The sequence below is a fragment of the Dipodomys spectabilis genome, unplaced genomic scaffold (genome assembly GCF_019054845.1).
Source record: "Dipodomys spectabilis isolate Male_0828 unplaced genomic scaffold, ASM1905484v1 ptg000002l, whole genome shotgun sequence".
Classification (NCBI taxonomy): domain Eukaryota; kingdom Metazoa; phylum Chordata; class Mammalia; order Rodentia; family Heteromyidae; genus Dipodomys; species Dipodomys spectabilis.
The window spans coordinates 20,837,296-20,860,294 of NW_024870679.1; the positions used below are offsets into that span (position 1 = coordinate 20,837,296).

The 22,999-nt window shown below is 39.5% G+C and overlaps 1 protein-coding gene across 1 annotated transcript in view; it reads right to left on the minus strand.

The window, feature by feature from the left end:
- Dnai3 (dynein axonemal intermediate chain 3) overlaps positions 1-22,999 on the minus strand; it is a 49,226-nt gene that overhangs the window by 20,676 nt on the left and 5,551 nt on the right. Inside the window, exons 5-12 of the mRNA XM_042681335.1 lie at positions 21,598-21,747; positions 20,457-20,656; positions 12,559-12,675; positions 10,802-10,992; positions 9,614-9,738; positions 8,558-8,647; positions 4,526-4,654; positions 3,152-3,225 (exon numbers count right to left, since the gene is read on the minus strand). Of these exons, the coding sequence (XP_042537269.1) occupies positions 3,152-3,225; positions 4,526-4,654; positions 8,558-8,647; positions 9,614-9,738; positions 10,802-10,992; positions 12,559-12,675; positions 20,457-20,656; positions 21,598-21,747 (1,076 nt within the window). The remainder of the gene's footprint in view (positions 1-3,151; positions 3,226-4,525; positions 4,655-8,557; positions 8,648-9,613; positions 9,739-10,801; positions 10,993-12,558; positions 12,676-20,456; positions 20,657-21,597; positions 21,748-22,999) is intronic.

Below are 22,999 nucleotides of genomic sequence, written 5' to 3' on the forward strand. Positions count from 1 at the left end.
GCACAACTATGTTTATTGCAGCATTATTTACTATAGCTAAGATATGGAACCAACCCAGATGCCCCTCAGTAGATGAATGGATCAAGAATATGTGGTATATATACACAATGGAATTCCATGCCTCCATCAGAAAGAATGACATTGCCCCATTTGTTAGGAAATGGAAAGGCTTGGAAAAAATTATATTAAGTGAAGTAAGCCAGGTCCAAAAAAACATAGGTCCCATGGTTTCCCTTATGTGCAATATCTAGCATATGTCTGAGTCCAGCAGAAAAGGTCAGATAAGGTGATGTTAGGAAAATGAACCCTAAGATATGTATTCAAATGTTTTTTTTCTTTCTTGTGATTGTTTCTAACACATTTATAAGATTATTTCTTTGTTGCTTTGTATGTCCCTCCCCCACAGTATAACCCCTGCTTTTCACTGTATTTGATGTCGATATAATTTGTGGAGGGGAAGGGGAAAAACAAATCGTTTAAATAGGGATACAGGTGGATTTATTGCAACAATGAGATGTACAAGTCATTATGTCATTGGTGGGGGGGGCGAGGAGGATTGGGTGGAGAGGCGGGAGGAGGATGGGAAGGGGTGGGAAGGGGAAACAAAGGAGGAGGCAACAATGCTTGATAAGAAATGTACTCATTATCTTGCCCATGTAATTGTAACCCCTCTGTACAGTATTTTCACAATAAAATAAAAAATATAGATTCTGCATATGAGAGAAAACATACAATATTTGTCTTTCTGAATGTGGCTTATCTCACTTACATAATGATCCAGTTCCACCTATGATGCAAGTGACACACTTTGTTCTTTATGGCTCAATAATAATTGTATAGATAGATATACCACACCTCCTTTACCCATTGAACTGTTAATAGGCACCTTGGCTGACTCCTTGGCTATTATGAATAGTACCAAAACTGTGTGTGTGTGTGTAAATTTATTTCTTGTTTATTTAACAAATAAATTAGGTACCTATTCTGTTATAGGTGGTAAGAATCAATCAGCAAATAACACAGCAAAGGAAAAAAAAACACAGAAAACTAACAATTTATTAGAAAGATACAGAAAATAAAATAAGTAAGTAAAGCAATTTAGTAAAGTGCTGGTGCTTATGTAATTAAATCTACTCAGAAGGCTTAGATCTACAGGCTCATGACTCAAAACTAGCCTGGCCAGAAAAGTCCACGAGACTCCGTCTCCAAAATAATCATCAAAAATCCAGAATGGAGGCATGGCACAAGTAGCAGAGCACTAGCTTAGCAAGTGTGAAGCTCTGAGTTCAAACCCTATACTGAAAAAAATTAAAATTTATTGTTTGATAACTGTAAGATATAAAGCCAGGAGTGGGCTGGGGAGCTTCCTCCTGGGGAGAAACAGCACCTTTGAAGAGTGTAGTAAGTAGAAAAGCTAATGGACAGAAGCACCGCCTACTCCCAGGACTTAAGCAACAACTTCCTGGTTGTTGTCTGCTTTCCATTCTTCCCCTGGATGTTCAGCCTTCCACAAGGGTTCAAGAAGAAACTTACAGCTCGTAAATTGTTTAGCATTTCTCCTCAGCTAAAGCACTAAAGCACTGCTGCAGCTCCCAGTCTTTCAGAATAATCTTGAAGTCCTTACCTGGTGTGGTCTTTGCTCATATTGAGCCCAACCTCTTGCTCTACTGGCCATCTCATCACCTAGCCACAACTTGTCAGAGCCCCACATGTTCTAGAATGTTCCCTTGCCGCTTTGTATGACAGAAAGATGATCTGCAAACACCACCTTCTCAACCACCAACTGATCTTCATATGTCAGCCTCGGTGTTTTCTGCGGACCTTTTTATTTATTATTATTATTATTATTATTATTAGTCGGTGGTGGGGCCTGAACTCTGGGCCTGGGCGCTGTCCCTCAGCTCTTCAGCTCAAAGCTAGCATTCTACCACTTGAGTCACAGCACCACTTCCGGCTTTTTCTACATATGTGGTGCTGAGGAATCGAACCCAGGGCCTCATGCATGCAAGGCCTAACTAACAGTCTAACTACTAAGCCACCTTCCCAGCCCTTCTGTGGACCCTTTTTTTTTTTTTTTTTTTGTCAGTCGTGAGGGTTGAACTTTGGACCTAAATGCTGTCCCTCAGCATTTCAGCTCAAGGCTAGTGCTCTACTACTTGAGCCACAGCACCACTTCCGGTTTTCTGAGTGGTTTATTGGTTTATAAGAGTCTCACGGACTTTCCTGCGTGGGCTGGCTTTGAACCCTGATCCTCAGATCTCAGCCTCCTGAGTAGCTAGGATTACAGGGGTGAGCCACCAGTGCCCAGTTTATAGACCTTTTTAAATATCATTTCCCACCCCTGTAGCAAACCACATTCAGTTTCCTTACACTTCCTGTTTTCCCTCTTAGGGCCTGAAATTTTATTATTCAAAACTGTTTTTATTAGTATTTTCTCTAATATTTTAGAGTTTAGATAAATATATTAGTGTCCATATTTCCTACATCATTACTAATTCATAGTTCTATGAAACTTCAGTTTCATCTAAATGAAAACTCTTCAACATGTTATAAAATGGTATAAACCATTTTATAATGTGCAATAAAAATGTAAAAACCTAAATGTGAAAAATCTTCATAATTATGAGATAAAGTTGAATGTAAACAACACATACAGTGAATTTATAGTGCCCAATATATGAAACAGAAAATAACTATGGCTAACACTGTATCCTTTATCAACTCAGTTAGTACAAAAATTGTCCTTATCAAAAGCTTTTTTTGTGTGTGTGTGGGTGCTAATGGCTTATGCCTGTAATCCTAGCTACAGATGGTTGAGATCTGAGGGTTATAGTTCAAAGCCAGCCCAGGCAAGAAAGCCTGTGAGACTCTTTATCTTCAATTAACCATCAAAAATCTGGAAGTGAACCTGTGTCTTAACTGGTAGAGTGCTAGCCTTGGGCCCAAAAGTTCAGGGGTAGAAATCAGGCTTAAGCCCCAAGACTAGCACAATATAAAATAAGATAATTTTTTTTATACATGAACTAATCTATAACATTCTGTCCTGTTATGTTAGGTCTAATTCATGTAATAAATATTATTTTTAGTAGCCTCTAAGAAAAAGGAACACATTGTATTAAAGCATTTCAGGAAATGTTTGAATATCACATACCAATCTGCTGAGCAGGTGATAAGCTGACAACAGATTCCACTTCGATTCTCAAAGACAGACCCCATTCTGTTAACCTATTAGGAAAAATGAGTACAGGTGTTAGCCACCAGGCACCTGGCCCCATTATGACTTTTAACATATTGTCGCTCCATATCCATTTTAATAATATTAAATTATTAAAGAGCTATAATAACCCTCATAACTATTTTCTCCTAATGTTCTTTGATCCTTTCATCTCTCTCTCTCTCTCTCTCTCTCTCTCTCTCTCTCTGTTGGTCATGGGGCTTGAACTCTGGGCCTGGGCTCTGTCCCTTGATGCTTTCATCTCTCAAACCCTTTGTGTCCTGGAGAGAAAATACTTGGAGAGCGTACTGACTTTGTGAACTTAGAAGCAAGTGCAAATAGTCTAGGGTATCTGAGGGATGCCTTACTCCGTAGCTAGTTTTCACTCAGTAGTTTCTTGGCATGTTCAGTTCAAAACTATCTTGGCAAAACTGCATATGACTGTGGATCATCGATCCTAGGGATGCCTGCCCCTACTGGCTAAGATCACAAATTTAAAAGCTGAAATGTAAAGGAATACAATAACTGCACTTTATGTCTACATATTCAACACTCACCTTCTCCTTTGTTGTATTGCACCAATGTTAAAACCATCTATGGCTTTAGTGACTGTAAACCTTACTACTTGAATGATTAGCTTCCTTACTTTTTTCTAGTGGGGGTTTGAGGGGGGAGTCTTGCTATATAGCCGAGGCTGGCCTTGAACATGCAATCTTCCAATTACAGGCTTGTAACTGGGTTTACAGGTATGTATCACCCTGTTCGGCTTAACTGTTCCTTTTCATTACATTCTCACTGATCCCTTAAAGCCAATTTGAACCCAGGGTCTCAACATGCTCTAGGCAAGTGCTATAATACTGCACCCCCAACCCTGGTTTCATTTGTTATCCCCAGGCCTGATATTGATCTGCCAGCATTTTTTTTTAAATTTTATTTTATTTTATTTGAGAACATACTGTACAGAGGGGTTACAATTGCATGGGCAGGATAATGCATACATTTCTTACCAAGCATTGCAGCCTCCTCCTTTGTTTACCCTTCACCTCCCTTCCCAGCCTCCCTCCCCCCCCCACCCAATCATACCCCCCCCCCACCGACATTGTAAAGCTGGTTTTGACATGACATTTTGTACTTCTCATTGTTGCAACAGGTCCACCTGATCTGCCAGCATTATTTAATCCTTAGTTTCTGGTTATTTTGCAATTTATATGAAAATGAATTACTGACTGGAAGCACATTTATTGGTTGAGATCTGAGATTTTACAGTACTGTAGGTGAAAAGTATAAAACACAAAGCACATTAAAACTCACCTCAAATGTGTCAGGCAGCCAGTGTATATCTGTAATTACCTTCCTATGTCCATGTTCGATGGAAGAGACTGCGCAGTGTCTGACATACATTGCTTCTTTATTACTCTCTGGTTCAAGGAGAAACATAGGCTGCAGAAATGTTAACGCATGGTTATGGTTCAGAGATTTGATGAGTGAGCTCACCATACTGCATTCCTCATTCTAATTAAAATTTGGAGTTATACCAGTTCAAGGAAAAAACATATGTGAGTGCTTTTATATTGCATATATTTAGATAATAGGATTATCCGTTTTTCCTTTCAGTTGAGTCTACGATTTTTATCTCTGAAGTTCACAATATATGGACGATATACCATAACTTCATTCTCCATTATTATTAAAAACTGCAAGCTCTTTCAGGCTTTTACTATTAATAGATGAGACAAATATAGGAATTTTTATGGAGTTGTTAGCATATAAAGCTAGCAAATATATCCATTCCTCAAAAATCATTGACCACAATGCATTGTAAACTGACATGTTGAACTGAAAGAAAATAATAATAACAACAACAATAATAATAATTATATAAAAGGACCTATGGGATATCACATTCTTGCAGGAGTTTTTCCATATCATATTCTTTGGGAAGAGACTTATCATTATTAAGGCTGAGGACTTAGAGCTGGAAAGAACATCCCATAGGATGAATAAATATAGAATGTGGAGCTAAGAAACATCTCAAAGTACTCTGACAGTATCCACAGGCTCACACTTCACATGCTCAAGTGATAGTACATTGTAGTCAGGAAGGATAACTCCTGTATTTTCTACATGAGAACCAATTCCTGATGTACTGGTGGTGGCATGTCCAGACTCACTGATGGTGATGCAGAGCCTGGACACAAGGTCTTTCTATCCTCCAACAACATGGCTTTAGACAAGTCACTTGGCTCCTTCATTTAACTTAATAAGAATGCAACTTGTAAGTGAAGCACTGGTGGCTCACACCTGTAATCTTAGCTACTCAGGAGACTGAGATCTGAGGATCACAGTTCAAAGCCAACCCAGGAAGGAAAGTCTGTGAGACTCATATCTATAATTAATCACCAGAAGATGTTAAGTGGCACTGTGGCTTAAGTGGTAGAGCACTCGATTTGAGATGAAGAGCTCAGGGACATTGCTCAGGTTCAGAGTTCAAGCCCCATGGCTGACCAAAAAAAATGATTTAGACCATGTTCACAAGCAGATGGGAAGGCCTGGGAAATAATTTTGGTTTTTCTTCTTTTTCTTTTCTGTGTGTGTGTGTGTGTGTGTGTGTGTGTGTGTGTGTGTGTGTGTTGGTTGTGGAGCTTGAACTCTGGGCCTGGGTGCTATCCCTGAACTCATAAGTTCAAGGTGAGTGCTTTACCACTTGAGCTACAGTGCCACTTCCGGTTTTCTGGTGGTTAAATGGAGATAAGAGTCTCATGGACTTTCCTGCCTGGGCTGGCTTTGAACCGCCATCCTCAGATCTCAGCCTCCTGAGTAGCTAGGATTACAGGCTTGAGCCATCAGTGCCTGGCTTTTCTTCTTTTTCTTTTTGTACTGAGTCTGTCTTCTTTTTTGTTTTTGCTTTTTTCTTTTGTGTTGTATTGGGACTTAAACTCTGGGCCTCTTAGCTTCCCTCCTCTCCTCCCCACCCCCCTCCCAGGGCTGGCATTCTACCATGTGAGCCACAGCTCTTCTTTTTTTTTTTTTTTTGCTGGTTAATTGGAGGTAAGAGTCTCATGGACTTTCTTCCTCCAGGCTGTTCTTAAACTGTGATCCTTAGAGGTCAGCCTCTTGAGTAGCTAGGATTACAGACTTGATCCACTAGCACTTGGCTTACACTGAATGTTAAACTTGACAACTCTATTATGTACTTTTCAATAAATACCTGAATAGAAAACAAAAACAAAAACAACCCCAAACTTGCAAGTGAAAAGTTACAGGAAGCCAACCTTGAGTGAGACTTTTTTACTTCTGCTGCTGCCCGACTTGATGTTTTCTATGCGCTCTGCATGTGCCGTGATATCCCACATGATGATCTAAAACAGAAATGAGCTTTATTGCCACATTTTCCAGGACATGGCTAAATCAGCTCTTGAATAATTTTTTAGGAGATTATTGGTATGTAGGATAAGCAAACCTAGTTTATATCTTAAGTAATTCAGCAACTTTTTTTTTTTTTTTTTGGTCGGTCATGGGGCTTGAACTCTGGGCTTGGGTGCTGTCCTTAAGCTCTTCACCTCAAGGCGAGTGCTCTACCACTTGAGCCACAGCGCCACTTTTAAAGCAAATATATATTAAAAAACAACAACAACAACAACCCTACCTGCAGCACTTGGGCTTTTGGCTTTTGTTGATGAATGCTAGTATATTTAAAAATCCAAGAGAAATTTCATGTACTGTCCTTTCCATTGAGAGGAGTTCCTCCTCTGACCATGGGTATGATTGCAGGTGCAGCTGCTTTCGACCCAGGGGAAATCAGAATTTCCAAGAACTCTCTGGAATTAAGTTCTCCAGAGTTAAGTACAAATACGCAATTTGAAAAGAAATGACAGGAGTGTTGATAAGTGATGATATGAACTGAATGTAATAGTCAGCCTATATTTTTGTATACTATTAAAAAAATAAGTGGGGAGCTGGACACTGGTAGTTCATGCTGCTTGTAATCTTCGCTACTCAGGAGACTGATATCTGATGATTTGGGTTCAAGCAGCTTGAGCAAGAAAGGCTTTGACACTCTTATTTCCATTTAACCACCAGGTAATGCTGTGGCTCAAAGTGGTAGAGCACTAGCCTTGAGCAATAAAGCTCAAGGACAGCTCCCAGGTCCTGAGTTCAAGCCGCATGACTGAGCAGAAAAGAAAGGTGGGGGGGGGGGGAAGCGGATAAAGTAGAATCTGAAGCTCTGAAGATTAGCTTTTAATGACAGTCTTTCAAATTATCAAAAACTTAATATAAAATATCAAGTTCATTAGTTCATCAAGTTCATTTTCATCATATGATTTTCAAAAGTATTCTGAAATAAGAATAATTTTTGTCATGCATAACAAAAGCATTTCAGAATTTTCAGGGCTTGGAGGATAGGGTGGCTCATCATTGTGACCCTCAGTTAATGTTGAACAAGATGGTGAGAAAATTTGTTTTTCTGCTTTTTGGGGGTTAGTTCTGGGTAAATGGGCAAGGGAGATACACATATTTAAATGTTAACCACATAGATGTTTTTATACACACACACACAGAATCATATGCCCTTTTGATCATCAAACCCACTGGATAGTAAGGAATTTAAAATTATATTATATGGTAGCATTACCATTTTTTATTCTGCTTCCTTAGTAAACAGAATATTGGAGGCTAGGAACTGAATTTCGTATAAATTAGATTACTTAAAAATGCAAGACAGCCAAGTGCTCATGGCTCTTGCCTACAATCCTAGCTACTTAGCAGACTGGGATCTGAGGATCATGGTTTGAAGCCAACCCAATAGGAAAGTCTATGAGACTTAGCTCTAAAAAACCAGTAAAAAGCAGTGGTTCAAATGGTAGAGCACCATCTTGAGCAGAAAAAAAACTAAGGAACAGAGCTCAGGATCTGAATTTAAGCCCCAGTTTTTTTTAATGGTAAGACAAAAAAGGCAGATGTGATATCATATATACATGAGGTCAAGGCTGCATGTGTGTTTTCTTGTGAATTTCATTATTTTCTGACCTCTGACCTCAAGGACATCTCAGAAGGGGTCTCCTCACAAAGTAGTAATGTGGGTAGACTGTCTTCTTCCATGAAAGCTGATACAAAATGGGATTCTACTGTGGAAACTCCATCACTTTGTTACCCTAGGAATACCTGGGGTATTGGGATCATGCCTAACACATTTTTACAACCTTGTTTCTGCAGGGCGACTACCATAAAGTTGGCATGCCTTTTCTTTGCTAAAATGAATCCTATGTCCAAGACACTACTAAATCAAAACTTCTTACAGAACATAATTCGCATTAATAAATGGTGAAAAAAATGGATAAGTACCTGCCCATTTATACAGCCTCCAGCAATGATATTAGGGTCACTTGGACAGAACTTGAAGCAGAAGATGTCATCTGGGCTTTCCAGCATTAACTATAGTAATCCCACAAATTCAAGAGAGAGTGAGAAAACATGAAAATGATGGTTAGAAAATAGAATGAAGATACTGAAACTCTAATTGTATAACCATCTTTAAGTAACATGCACCTGAGGCCATCCTAAGAGTTCTGCCTCTGAGTTAAAGGCACTTTTGAGAATAGGTGTGCTTGCAATGGAGCCCAGCTTTCCTGCCACCTACCTCAGAGAGTATGTCATTATTGGGCATGTTATAATTGTGTGTGTGTGTGTGTGTGTGTGTGTGTGTTTTGGTAATGGGGTTTGAACTCAGGGCCTAGGCACTTACTACTGCTTTAGCTTTTTAGCTCAAGGATGGTATTGTACTACTTGGGACACAGTCCCACTTAAGGCTTTTTGGTGGTTAATTGGAAACAAGTCTCATGGACTTTCCTACCTGGGCTGGCTTTGAACCACAATCCACAGACTTCAGCTTTCCGAATAGCTAGGATTATAGGCATGAACCACTGGTGCCCACCTTTTTTTTTTTTTTTGTAAAAGGGCTGCCACTAGCAATTCTGCAAATTGTGGAGTTACTGCTGACTGTAACATTCCACAAGTATAAACTCTGTTTTGCTCAAAATGAATGAAATTCTGCAATCCAGAAATCCTAACTTTATAAGTGCTTAAAATATTATGGGATTATAAAATATTTTGTGGTTTATAATCCTAGCCACTCAGGAGGCTAAAATCTATGAATCATAGTTCTAAACCAGCAAGAAAGTCTGCAAGATTCATCTCCAGAAATGTAGCTGTAATTCAAGTGGCAGAGAGCTAGCCTTGAATAGGAAAGCTAAGGGGCAGCATCCAGACCCGGAATTGAAGCCTCAGGACTGGCACAAAAATAAATAAACAAATGAACAAAGTGGTTTTCAATAAAAACTGCTTAAGACCTCTGAGAAAGTAATAAATGAAAAGACTGCAGGAATAGTTGTCATTAATTACCTGAGGATGTATGGGATCAGAGAAACTCCAGAAAAGAATCAATGATGGTTGCAACAATAGTTTACCAGAGAAGTGCACTCGGTCTTCATAGGAGAGTCGCACGGCTACTGACACAACTATTAGCCCTGAATGAAGCACAAGCAGAAGAGAAATTTAAACCAGTAACAAATGAACATGAAAGAGAGCTGTGCTGCCAGCATTTGCTGTGATCTAGTTGCTTTGGTTGTTGTTTATTTATTTTTGTTTTGTTTTGTTTGGCAATAAGGCAGTAATGGGGTTTGAACTCTGAACCTTGAACTTGCCAGGCTTTCCACTACTTGAATCACATACCCAGGCCTTTTTGCTTTAGTTTTCAAATAGGGTTTCACATTTATGCCTGGACTGTGATCTTCCTATGTACATTTTCCCTGCAGTTAGGATGATAACCATATACCACCACGCCCAGCTTTTTATTTGTTAACATGGGGTTTCTTAAACTTTTTGCCTCCAACTACAGTCCTCCTAATCTCCATTTCCCAAGGAGCTAGAATCATGAACATCAGCCACTGGGCCTAGCTATAGCTTCTGCTCTTCTATGAAATATATTTAGTAACCACCAGCGACATGTTACTTATGTAGCACTTACAACTAGATGGTCTGAATTAAGATAAGCTGTTAGTATGAAAGTTAAAACAATGGACCTGGAAGGTTTTAGTAACAACAAGAATGTTATATTTCTTTTCTTTATGAGGAAAGGCCCGGGGGGCGGGGAACAGGGCAGGGACCTCTCTTTTCTTCCTTACACCTGCACACACTCCTGCTCTTAGATACTTGGCTCTTTGAAAGGAGTGTGTTTACCATCTTGTCCAGTAATCAAACAGAAAGAAGGCTAGGAGAAGTTAATTCAGCCTGGGGAGTCCAATAACCCCCAGTTGCATCCAGTTTCTGCATTCGTTGAGCTATCTGGGTGACCTGCAAGTCACTTCCCAGAAAAGAACTTTGTAGAGATAATAATACGTATATTCAGCACCATTCTGGGAGGATACAAGACAAGGGGAGGTGTGGGAGGTGCTTGCTCTAAAGATGTCTGGCATTCAGCAAATGAAAGTTGTTTTTTTTTTTATAGCAATGGATCTAGTCATTTTTGCAAGGAAGAGCAAGACTATCTTGATCTCAGCACAGAAAGGCATGCTGGCATTCTCTTCTCACCGTAGATGGTTGGATGCCAGCAGACACAGGTAACTGTTTTCTCGATGAGGCTATGAAGGTCCGTAAAGGACTGGTACTCTTTCAGGTGGGTATCAGTCTTGTCCCCAAAGGTGCCTTCTTCTTCTGCCAGGAACTTCCAGTCATCGACAAACGTGTTCAGGAGTTCATTTTGTTGCAAGGCTATTTCAACGCTGTTTCATTAAAAAAGGAAAGTAATTAAGATGTTGGATTTTTAGTATTCAATGATATGGAGATTTTTTTTAACAGTTCTTCCATGTATATACAACAAAAATAATCATAATAATTACTATTTTAATAAATTTAATAAGTGTACTTATTACCTTATTTAGGTAACTGTAACCCCTCTGTATAGCACCTTGACAATAAAAATATAAAAAGTGAAAAATTAAATGAAACAACACCATCAACAATAATGATAATTCTCAATTATATTTGGCCATCATGATGAACCCTATGTGAAATAAAGGATTTAGGAGAAATAAGTTGTGGCAGTGTTCTACTGGCTGGTATAAGACACCGTCAGAATCTGTAAATCCCAGTATCTTCCAGACATGTCTCGGTGAGTCCGCTCTGAACACTGGCCACAGAGATTGTGCCTGGGGTCACAGTGCTTTCTGTATCCCATTCTGAACCTACTCAAGTGTCACCTTGAAGGACTTTGGTCTCCTGGACTATTTGCATATGTTTGGTGTTTTGCATGCTGTTTAGTTTGTAATTAGTATTCTGTACTCAAGTAATTTTCTTTTACTATATTTTTTTCTTTTTAGCATTGTCTGTATTTTAATATTGTTTATTTTGCTTTTGGATGCCCTCCAATAAATGAATTAATTCTGGAATCATTTTTCACTTGACACTGGATTTCGTTTTGTCATTTGATGAAGAATGAAGAGCCTATCCATCCTGGTGGAATTATATTTCTTGAAGCTAACATTGTTACTTATGAACTTGACCACAGATTTTTCATTTGTGGAAGAAATAGAAACCAAGTTATTGAGCAAAACCAGCAGACTTGCCCACTATTGTTTCTGTGAGCTCTGATACTGGCTCTCTGAGACCGGAACTCTGCCCAGGGTCATTTTTATCAGCATAGAAGTTTTTATTTAAAAGACATCTCTTTTTCACAGTCACTAAGAATGGCAACAACCCAAAAATTAGTGATGGTATTTGCTTATCCAAAAAGTGCCTCTGACTTGAATCAGGTTCTGTATTCATGAAGATACTTTTACAAATACTTCCATCATGATAATTATTATTAATAGCCACAGGCATTTGCATTATACTATAAAAGTCAATGCAGTGGGGCTGGGAAGGTGGCTCAGTGGTAGAATGTTTGCCTCACATGCATGAGGCCTTGGGTTTGATTCCTCAGCACCACATAAGCAGAAAAAGCCGTAAGTGGCTCTGTGGTTCAACTGGTAGAGCACTAGCCTTAAGCTGAAGAGCTGAAGGACAGACTCAGGCCCAGAGTTCAGGTCTCATGACTGAGAAACAAACAAACAAACAAACAGGTCAATGAAGCTAAGAAGGAGACTAAAGAAGGAAGAAAAAATTAAAAGTAAATACAGAGACTGAGTATCCCTAATCCAAAAGTTGTATTGAAACCTGAGATGCTCCAAAATTTGAAAGTTTTTGAAAATAGAAACGACACTATGAGTGGAAAATTCCATATTATGAAATTGTGTTTCATACATAAAGTTATTTAAAATAATTGCATAAAATGTTGTGGTTTCTTTTACCTTGTGCACACACTGTTGAGGAAATCAGCCACAGACTTGGACTGTCCCAGTATTTCTTTTTCCTCTTCTGAGAATTCTCTTGGATAATATTGCGTAGTAGCATTTTTAGGATATGTCCTATATATTAGAGGAAATTTGAATACCAAAATTTAGATTAAAAAAAGCAAGTGTAGGGCACAACAGATTAAATTTGACTGTGGCAATAGTATCATGGTATTTACATTTAAATTATATGCCCTAATTATTATTATTATTTTTGTTGGTTGTGGGGCTTGGCCTGGGCGCTGTCCCTTAGCTCTTCAGCTCAGGCTAGGGCTCTACCACTTGGGCCACAGTACCACTTCAGTTTTCTGGTAGTCTATTGGAGATAAGAGTCATTACAGGATGGAATAGGAGAAACCCTAGGTCTCCTTGGCTCAGGCCGAAATTTTCTTAATAGAGACCCAGAAACACAACAAATCAAAGAAAGGTTGGACAAATGGGATTGCATGAAGTTGCAGAGTTTCTGCATGGCAAAGGACATAGCTAGCAAGATCAACAGAAAGCCCACGGATTGGGAGAAGATCTTCACTAGCTATACAACAGACAAGGGTCTCATATCTAAAATATACTTGGAACTCAAAAAAATTAAATCCCCCAACAACAAATCCTCAAAGAAACAACTGCCCAATAAATAAGTAGGCTAAAGACTTAAAGAGAAACTTCTCTGAAGAAGAAAGAAGGATGGCCAATAGACACATGAAGAAATGCTCAACCTCCCTAGCCATAAAAGAAATGCAAATCAAAACAACATTGAGATACCACCTCACTCCAGTTAGAATGGCAAAAATCAAGAACTCTAACAACAACAGATGCTGGAGGGGATGTGGACAGAAGGGAACCTTACTTCATTGTTGGTGGGAGTGTAAACTTGTTCAACCACTTTGGAAAGCAATATGGAGGTTCCTGAAAAGATTTCACATAGAGCTCCCCTATGACCCAGCAATCCCACTTTTGGGCATTTACCCAAATGATCACAAACAAGACCACACTAAAGCTACCAGCACAACTATGTTTATTGCAGCATTATTTACCATAGCTAAGATATGGAACCAACCCAGATGCCCCTCAGTAGATGAATGGATCAAGAAAATGTGGTATATATACACAATGGAATTCTATGCCTCCATCAGAAAGAATGACATTGCCCCATTTGTTAGGAAATGGAAAGACTTGGAAAAAATTATATTAAGTGAAGTAAGCCAAGCCCAAAGAAACATAGGTCCCATGGTTTCCCTTATTTGCAATATCTAGTATATGTATGAGTCAAGCGGAAAAGGTCAGATAATGTGATGTCAGGAAAATGAACCCTTAGATATGTATTTTAATGTTTTTGTCTTTCATGCATTTGTTTCTAACGCATTTATAAGATTATTTCTTTGTTGCTTTGTATGTCCCTCCCCCACAATATAAGCCCTGCTTTCACTATATTTGATGTTGGTATAATTTGTGGAGGAGATGGGGAAAAACAAGTCATTTAAGGATACAGGTGGACCTGTTGCAACAATGAGACTACAAGTTGTCATGTCGAAAATGAGCTTTACAACGTTGGTGCAGGGGGAGGGGAGGGAGGATTGGGTGGGGGGCCGGGGAGGGGGGGAGGCTGGGAAGGGATGTGAAGGGTAAACAAAGGAGGAGGCTGCAATGCTTGATAAGAAAAGTACGCATTATCTTGCCCCTCTGTACAGTATGTTCACAAAAAATAAAAATAAAAATTAAAAAAAAAAAGAGTCTCATAGACTTTCCTGCCTGGGCTGGCTTTGAACTACAATCCTCAGATCTCAGTCTCCTGAGTAGCTAGGATTACAGCTGTGAGCCACCAGCACCTGGCTCCTAATTTTTTTTATTTATTTATATTTTTTATTGTCCTAATTTTTTTTATCATGGACAATTGATATCGATTACCAAAGTTGACATGTATTTCTTCCCAATCCAATCAAAAAGATCTTATTTCACACAAGTTTCATTTAGAAATCATTTAAAGAATACAGAAAAGCTGTAAAAAAAACTTATGTATATGCTTCACTCAGCTTAATCTATTATTGACATTTACCACATGTACATTTTTGGCCTTTTTGTTTTCATTTTGTTAAATTAGTGTTACTTCACCAGCAACATCCATCCCGGGGAATAATTGGCAATGTCTGGAAAGAGTTTGGGTTCTTACAACTGGAAAATACCACTGGAAGCTAGTGGGCAGAGCCAAAGATGTTAAACAGCCTACAAAACTCAAGAAAGCCTTCCCACAGCAGAGAATTACCCAGTGTCATTTGTGCTGAGGTGAAGACATCTTGCTTTAAGAATACAAAGCTTCGGGCTGGGAAGGTGGCTCAGTGGTAGAGCGCTTGCTTTGTGCACATGAGGCCCTGGGTTCGATTCCTCAGCACCACAGAAGCAGAAAAAGCCAAAAGTAGCACTGTGGCTCAAGTGGCAGAGCACTAGCCTTAAGCTGAAGAGCTGAGGGACAGTGTCCAGGCTCAGATTCAGGCCCCAGGACTAGCAAAAAAAAAAAAAAAAAAAAAGAAAAAAGGAAAAGAATACAAAGGTAGGAGCAGCTACCAGCAGCAATGATGGTATTAAGTCTGAGATCAACAGTTCCTGCCAGTCTGCCTCCAGCACTGGCCTGTGCTGTGACCTTGACCCATAGTATGACATATCTGGGGTCACAATCAGTCTCACTAAACTTTGATCCTAGGCTGGGGTTGTGAAAGGGCAAATGGCAAAATTATTACCTACGTAGGGTGTGATAACAGGTAGCCTGGCACGGATACCTGGTTCTTACCAGCCATGTGACCCTGTGCTAATTATTTGACTTCTCTATTTCACTAAATGAAATTCTTAAAGCACCTAGCTCATAGGGCTATTGTAAGGCTAGGCTATGTTATTACATACATAGCTTTAAAAATATTTGACACAGCCGGGCGCTGGTGGCTCACGCCTGTAATCTTAGCTACTCAGGAGGCTGAGATCTGAGGATCTTGGTTCAAAGCCAGCCCGGGCAGGAGAGACTGTGAGACTCTTATCTCCAATAAACCACCAGAAAACCGGAAGTGGTGCTGTAGCTCAAGTGGTAGAGCGCTCGCCTTGAGCTGAAGAGCTGAGGGACAGCGCCCAGGCCCAGAGTTCAGGCCCCATGACCAACAAAAACAACAACAAAAAAAACTTGACACATTTGAAGTGCTCAATAAAATATTAGGTATTTAATCCGTGTTTGTTGAATAGATGTCAGTAAATTGTCTTTGTGAGTGGCAAACCTGTTAAATAGAAAGTAATCACACCGATGGGTAAAGAGACTTTTGATTATATTTAATAGAACAACTCTTTTCTTGTTTGCCTAGATTGGTATCCATGGCAAAAAGCAGAATGCTGATAAGAAGGAATATTTGTATTAGAACCAAAGAGACAAATCTGAATCAAATGTTAATTTCCCTTTTATCGCCTATGTTCCAGGAAGGAGGGGGTAGGTAAGAAATACATGGTACTTGTGATCGTTAAAGTAGCCATATAACCAAGAGTTGTTCTTTTATAAAACCTAACTGCTAACTGCTTCTTAGCAAAACTATTCATCAATTGAAATTATGTTTCTATATAAATTGTGTTCTAAACACTGAGCTTTTGTTTTTAATTTCTCTTTGTCTTCATTTCTTTATCTGGGAAATGGAGATAGCGCCTCCTTCAGGGAGAAGATGGAAGAATTAGCTGGTTATATAGTTATGTAAGTGTTGAGAATAACTCCTGGTGCAAAGGGAACCTGAAAGCAGCTTCTGTTACTGTAATTACTCTTTGAGGCCTGTCGTTGTGGTTCAGGATGTCATCCATCACCGTTATGAACTCTGTCTTCCTTCTCTTGTCCCAACTACCTTTCTTTACTCTCTCATCTTAGGAAGGCGATACCAGCATTCTCCCATTCATCTAGGTTTGGGCCATTCAAATTGGTTTTGGTTTCCATTTGGTGGGTAAAATCTGTGCTTCTCATCTGATCGATCCCTCTCTCTACAGAAACAGCTGTGACTAGTATGATTAGACAACATTTATTGACAGCCCACTCTATCTAAAGTCCTATGATTGTATCAGAGTCTGAGGGCTCCTTCTGAGTTTGTCAACTGATTCTACCCTGACTGATGCACTGTTGTGACTTGTATATTCCTTGGTAGAAATATAGATGGAACCTTCACTAAGAAATCCAAAATTCGCAGGTCCATTAACACTAACATAATACTTTTCTCCTTCTTACCTTGCTCATACCTTTTAGGGTTTATGGATCTCTGGTGTCACTACCTCCAGGGTTTTACTAGAAATCCCTTCTTTTCTCTTTGCTTTCTCTGGTTCTAATCTGTCAGCTAGATATATTCCTTGCCTAAACATTAGTGTCTATATGTACCTTGAATTTAACAGTTAACATCATATGTCATGGTATCTGGTTTGTTGGTTTCCATATGCTTGAAGAGTGTTTTACTGCACTGCACCACATGCTACTGACCCCAATTTTCCTGGGTGTGAGATCCCTAGCTGTGTATGTCATGGCTCTTCTCCTAAAACATTGCACAATCTTCCTTAACTTATTCCTTCTCCTACTGCCTTCCTTGCTTTATTTTATTTTCTTCTCCATTTAACAAGGACATGCCAGGAATGGTCCTAGGATTTAGAGATACAATAGTTTTAAAAAGAAGGGATAAAGGGGCTGGGAAGGTGGCTCAGTGGTAGAGCGCTTGCCTTGCATGCATGAGGCTCTGGGTTCAATTCCTCAGCACCCCATAAGCAAAAAGAAAAAAGCCAGAAGTGGCTCTGTGGCTCAAGTGGTAGAGCGCTAGCCTTGAGCTGAAGAGCTGAGGGACAGCGCCCAGGCCCAGAGTTCAGGCCCCATGACCGGACCCCCCCCCAAAAAAAAAAGGGATAAAATTCTTACGTTACTGACTTTAAATTCTAAGCAGAGAAGGGAGATGAGAGAATGAAAAGTATATACCACATGAAGAAAAACAGAGAGAAAGAACATGGCTAGTAATGGAGGCTGTTGCTTTCATGAACTGGCAGAGGATGCCTCATTTGTTCAGAAAGTGGAATGAAGGAGGCCAGGAGCCTAATAGTATTTGGGGAAAGAGAAGTCTGTGTAAAGAAGCTGTATATTAACATACCAGTCATTTATATGTATGGAGAACTCAAGAAACAAGGATGACATAGCTGAACTGGGGAAGTATGAGAAATGAGGGCAGAGACTCAAACAGGATACAGAGCATATAAAGCCCGTATCTTCTTTCAGGATGGGAACCACTAGAGGGCGTTGATAAGACATGTTCTGACATACATTTTACAGCAGGATTACTCTGGCTAGGTTACGAAGAACTCAAAGGATGGACAGTGGAAGCTCACTAGGAGTTCCAGTAATCTAAGCAAGAGGTGTTGGTCTAGGCTAACCGTAGTGGATATATTTTGAAGACAGATCCAACAACAAAATCCAAGGTTTTAAGTGTGGGTAGTTAGGAGAATTTCATTACAATTTACAGAGATGTGGAATATGTAGGTAGGAAGTTTCACATTTGGAGATAGAAAATCAAGTGTGCTGCTGGACACTGGCAGCCCACACCTGTAATTCTAACTTCTTTGGAGGCTGAGATCTGAGGATTGCCATTCAAAGCCAGCCAGAGAAAGGAAGTCCATTAGGCTTTTGTGTCCAATTAGCCACCAATAAACTGGATGTGGGGCTGTGGCTTGAAGTGGTAGAGTGCTAGTCTTGAGGGGAAAAGCTCAGGGATAGTGTCTAAGACTGACACAAATGTTATTTTACTTCAGGGTGTTGCAAGTTTTGGGTATCACAAGCACATTATATGGAAATCCACATAGTGTTCAAGCCCCTATGAGCAACAAAAAATTAAGTTTGTTGTTGAGCATTTAAAGTTAAGATACTTATTAGTCATCCAAACAAGCAGATGATGAACGAGTGAGAGAAAGGTATGAGGGAGGAGACACTGAGGCTGGGTGTGTACACTTGGGAATCAGAAGCATAATACAGTGTTGGATAAAGTTACTCTGGGATTAAATCTAGTTAGAGAAAAGATGGAAAAGAGTTGGAATTGGAGTCCTAAAATATTTAAAACCCAAGAAGAAGAAAGTCCAGTAAAAGGGCCCACTAAGGAGCTACTGTGGGGATCAGAAAGTGAACACTACATGCAATCAGCAAAATGGCAAAAGTGTTTCAAGAACGAATCAATCCTGTTTTATCTTACTAAGGAGCTGAAGCAAGAGTAGTTCTGGAAATGGACTGGCTAGGAGGTGTTTAAGACTGAGTTGAGCAAGCTCAAGAAGAGAAAGTAGAACTAGACCATGTTTGTGGTAAAGAAAAGCAGAGATGTTAGGTAACAACTGGAGCAGCAGAACTTCAGCGAAGTTCACAGCATTTTGTATGTACATGTCACCTTTCCACCTCTATTTACTGCTACCACCTAAATTTAGACACCCATCACATCTCGCCTGGTTTAATTACAACAGGCTCCTACTTGATCAGTCTCAACTCCAGGCATTCTTTTCCCTGCCCTCACTCCATACTGCATGGGTTGTTGTATCTTTATAATCTTACCATCATGTCTCTCCTTTGCTCTAGAACTTGCCAGTGTTTCCTACCATCTGCCACTTCTGTTTACCTCCTCAGTGGGGAAAGAGGACTTTCCATGCCATCACAAGGACTCTGTATGGACATGTGTTAGTAAGTAATAGAGAGCCAGATAAGAAAGCTAGCCAAGGAAGAAAGACAATCAAACCTGGGTCTAAAAGTGGTCAGTTGAAAACCGGGCACTGGTGGCTAAGATCTGTAATCCTAGCATCTCAGGAGGCTGAAATCTGAGTATTGAAGTTTAAAGACAGTCCAGGCAGTAAAGTCTGTGAGACTCTTATCTCCAATAAACTACTTAAAAAAGAAATCTAGAAGTATAAGCTGGGTGCCGGTGGCTTACGCCTGCAATCCTAGCTACTCAGGAGGCTGAGATCTGAGGGTCACAGTTCAAAGCCAGCCCAGGCAGGAACATCCATGAGCCTCTTATCTCTAATTAACCACCAGAAAACCAGAAGTAGCACTGTGGCTCAAGTGACACAGTGCTAGCCTTGAGCTGAAGAGTGCAGGGACAGTGCCCAGGCCCAGAGTTCAAGACCCACAACTGGACAAAAAAGCCAGAAGTGGAGCTGTGGCTCAAGTGGTACAGTGCTATTCTTGGGCATTGAAGGTTAGGGACAGTGCCCATGTCCTGAGGTAAAGCCCCAGGACCAGGACCAAAAAAAAAAAAGTGGTCAGTTGGTTAGGAGTGATGGTATTATTCCAGGTGAGAGATTACCAGACCCCATTTTTCCCTATTCATATTCTTTGTATAAAATTTTTTTTTACAATTAAAAATCATAATGAATAAGATCATATCTTCCTAAATTCCTTTATGGATGTCATTGTCAATGAATTAGTTTTCTCTTTTTTATTTTGTAACTGGGGCTTGAATTCAGGTCTTGGTCTCTTGCTCATCTTTTTGGCTCATAGCAGGTGCATGACCACTTGATCTATGCCTCATTTCTGCTGGTTAAGTGAAGATAAAGAATATTGTAGATTTGTTTGCTAGACTGGCTTCAAATCCCTTTTTACTGAGCAGTAGGATTATAAGTTTAAGCCATAAGAACTAAGCTCCATTTTTCTTTCTTTCCTGCTCGAGTTGGCTTCAAACCGTGATCCTCAGATCTCAGCCGGTTGAGTAGCTAGGATTGTACAGATGTGAGCCAACAGTCTCTGACTTCCATTTAATTTATTATAACCATCCCTCAAAATTATCATGGAAGTTGCTAGATTTTGATGGCATTGTCTGCAAAATGCATACACCATTCATACTCACCATTTTGTCTGAGTACTCATGTCCTTGACTTGGGGTATTACTTGCATAGCAACATCTTTCTCAAGTTGTTTCAGGGTAAAATTTTTATCTGGGTAAGCTGTGCATTCAATGTAGGCATCTTTGACACTGGAAGCATTCTGGTCACTGAACGTAACTGGTGCACCAAATTCACTTCGCTTTCGAGATATCATATATGTAATCTGCAAACACATGTCAACGTATTACACAGGTAAAGGAACCTCATGATGTCACTGGGAAGAAGGTGGATATATGGTAGACAATGTATATATTATATACCCAGATCCTTTCAGATCCTGTTATATATTCTGTGGGCCACTTCAGCTCTGTGTGCTTTCTGTTCCCACAGACTACACCTGCCACTTCTCTTCGAAGAATGCTCCTGAGATTAGTTGCCTGTGGGTACTATGGAAAGGTCGAGGAAGGGACTGGAAGCTTACATCTTGACTGCTGGTGGGCTGATAGGAAGCATACAGGCCTATATTTTTGGACAACTCTGAGGCATAGTTAATACTCCACAGTTTCTCCATGAGTTCACATTGAAGCCTTTTTCTCTAGAGGGTTTACCCAAGTGCTGTCATAACCAAGTACCAACATGTAGGAATTTATTCTTAGTTGTGTAGGTAAGAAGTCTAGAGTCAAGGTACAGGAGCATCGGTTCCTGTTAGCGCTGGAGGCAGAACCTGTCCTTGTTTCTCTCCTAGCTTCCAGTGTCAACCAGCAATTCTTGGTGTTCCGTGTAGTGAGGCTACACCCTACAGTCTCACCCTCCTTTTTCACATGATATTCTCCTCATGTGTCTATGTCTACTTAAGAGCATCTTCATATAAAGACACTAGTGTAATTGGATTAGGGGCCTAACTTGTTCCTTATCTCTAATTAATTATATAAGCAATGACCCTATTTCCAAATAGCATCACATTCTAAGGTACTAGGGTTATGACTTCAACATCTTCCTTCTTTTTTGGAGGGGGAAAGCAATTAAATCCATATCCCACTTAAGAAAAATGACTATTATTCTAAAAAACAAGCAAAAAGGCCATACACCCACATCTCAGGCAGCAAATTTTATAGCTTCCTTGGGAATAAAGCTCTAGTGGTTTAATAACTAGAGGGTTCTCACCTGCCTTCCAGAGTCCTTAACTGACTCTTCTTCAATTTCTTTTTCACTGCCCAAAGAAATCCATGGTTTAGAGATAGGGGGTTGGTAAACATATAGATCTTCAGGGGAAAGTTCTTTATATTCATCTAGTTCTTCTGTTATGTCTGGAGGCTACAGTAAAATAAATGGCATCCTTAAATATATGCCTAAATTTAAGTATATAACCACATGTATACATCTTCCAATAAATTTTACTTCTTATAAGTTCATGAAATAGTTCCTACTTGTTTTGTTGGTTTATGCTTTTGAATTATGGAAAGTAATAAAAAGAGATGAAATAATGAATATAAAAGGCACATCAAGAATATAGAAAGAAGAGAAAAAGAAAACAATGCATAATGAGAAAAAAGCATTGACTACATATCTTTATGCATATAGACTGCTAAATTTGATGAGAAAATACCATTTTCTTTTATTTAATTCATGGTTCTTTGATAGGCATAAATATGAATAAATATGATGTCTCTTAAATACTAGGTATAGTTTTTTTTTAAAAACTAAGATGTTCACTGCTGCTTTATTAGGAACACTGAAAAAATGAACAACTGAGTGCATAGCATTAGGAAAATGGACAGGTGACAGTGTAATATAGTTATAAAACAAAATCCCATTAAGCAACTATAACGAACAAACTCAATCTATGATATCTAATATATCTATAGTTATAGATCTTAGAATTTTATAATTTAAGAAAAAAAGTTGTGGAATTAATTAATTAATTACATAATTAATTTTTGTTGGTTGTGGGGCTTGCACTCTGGGCCTGGGCACTATCCCTCAGCTCTTCAGCTCAAGGTGAGTGCTCTACTACTTGAGCCACAGCGCCACTTCCAGTTTTCTGAGTGGTTTTTATTGGAGATAAGATTCTCACAGAGTTTCTGCCCAGGCTGGCTTTGAACCATGATCCTCAGATCTCAGCCTCCTGAGTAGTTAGGATTACAGGTGTGAGCCACTGACGGCCAGCTTTGGAATGACTTATAAGCGATGTAATTATTTAAATTTTAAATGAATAAAATAACATTGTGAAGCATATATGTATAAAATATAAAATCACAAACAGGAAAATTATATAAAACCATACAATTATAGTTCCTTATAGAAAAGAGTGAAGAAAATCAAATTAGGGAGGACATTAAAAATGAGTTTTTCATAACTGATTACTTTTTTCTTGGTGCTGTTCCTGGAACTTGAACTCAGTGCCTGGGCACTGTCCCTGAGCTTCTGTGCTCAAGGCTAGGGCTCTACTATTTGAAACACAGCACCATTTGTGGCCTTTTGGTAACTGTAGATGGACTTTTCCTGCGCAGGCTGGCTTTGAACTGCAAGCCTCAGATCTCAGTCTTCTGAGTAGCTAGGGATTACA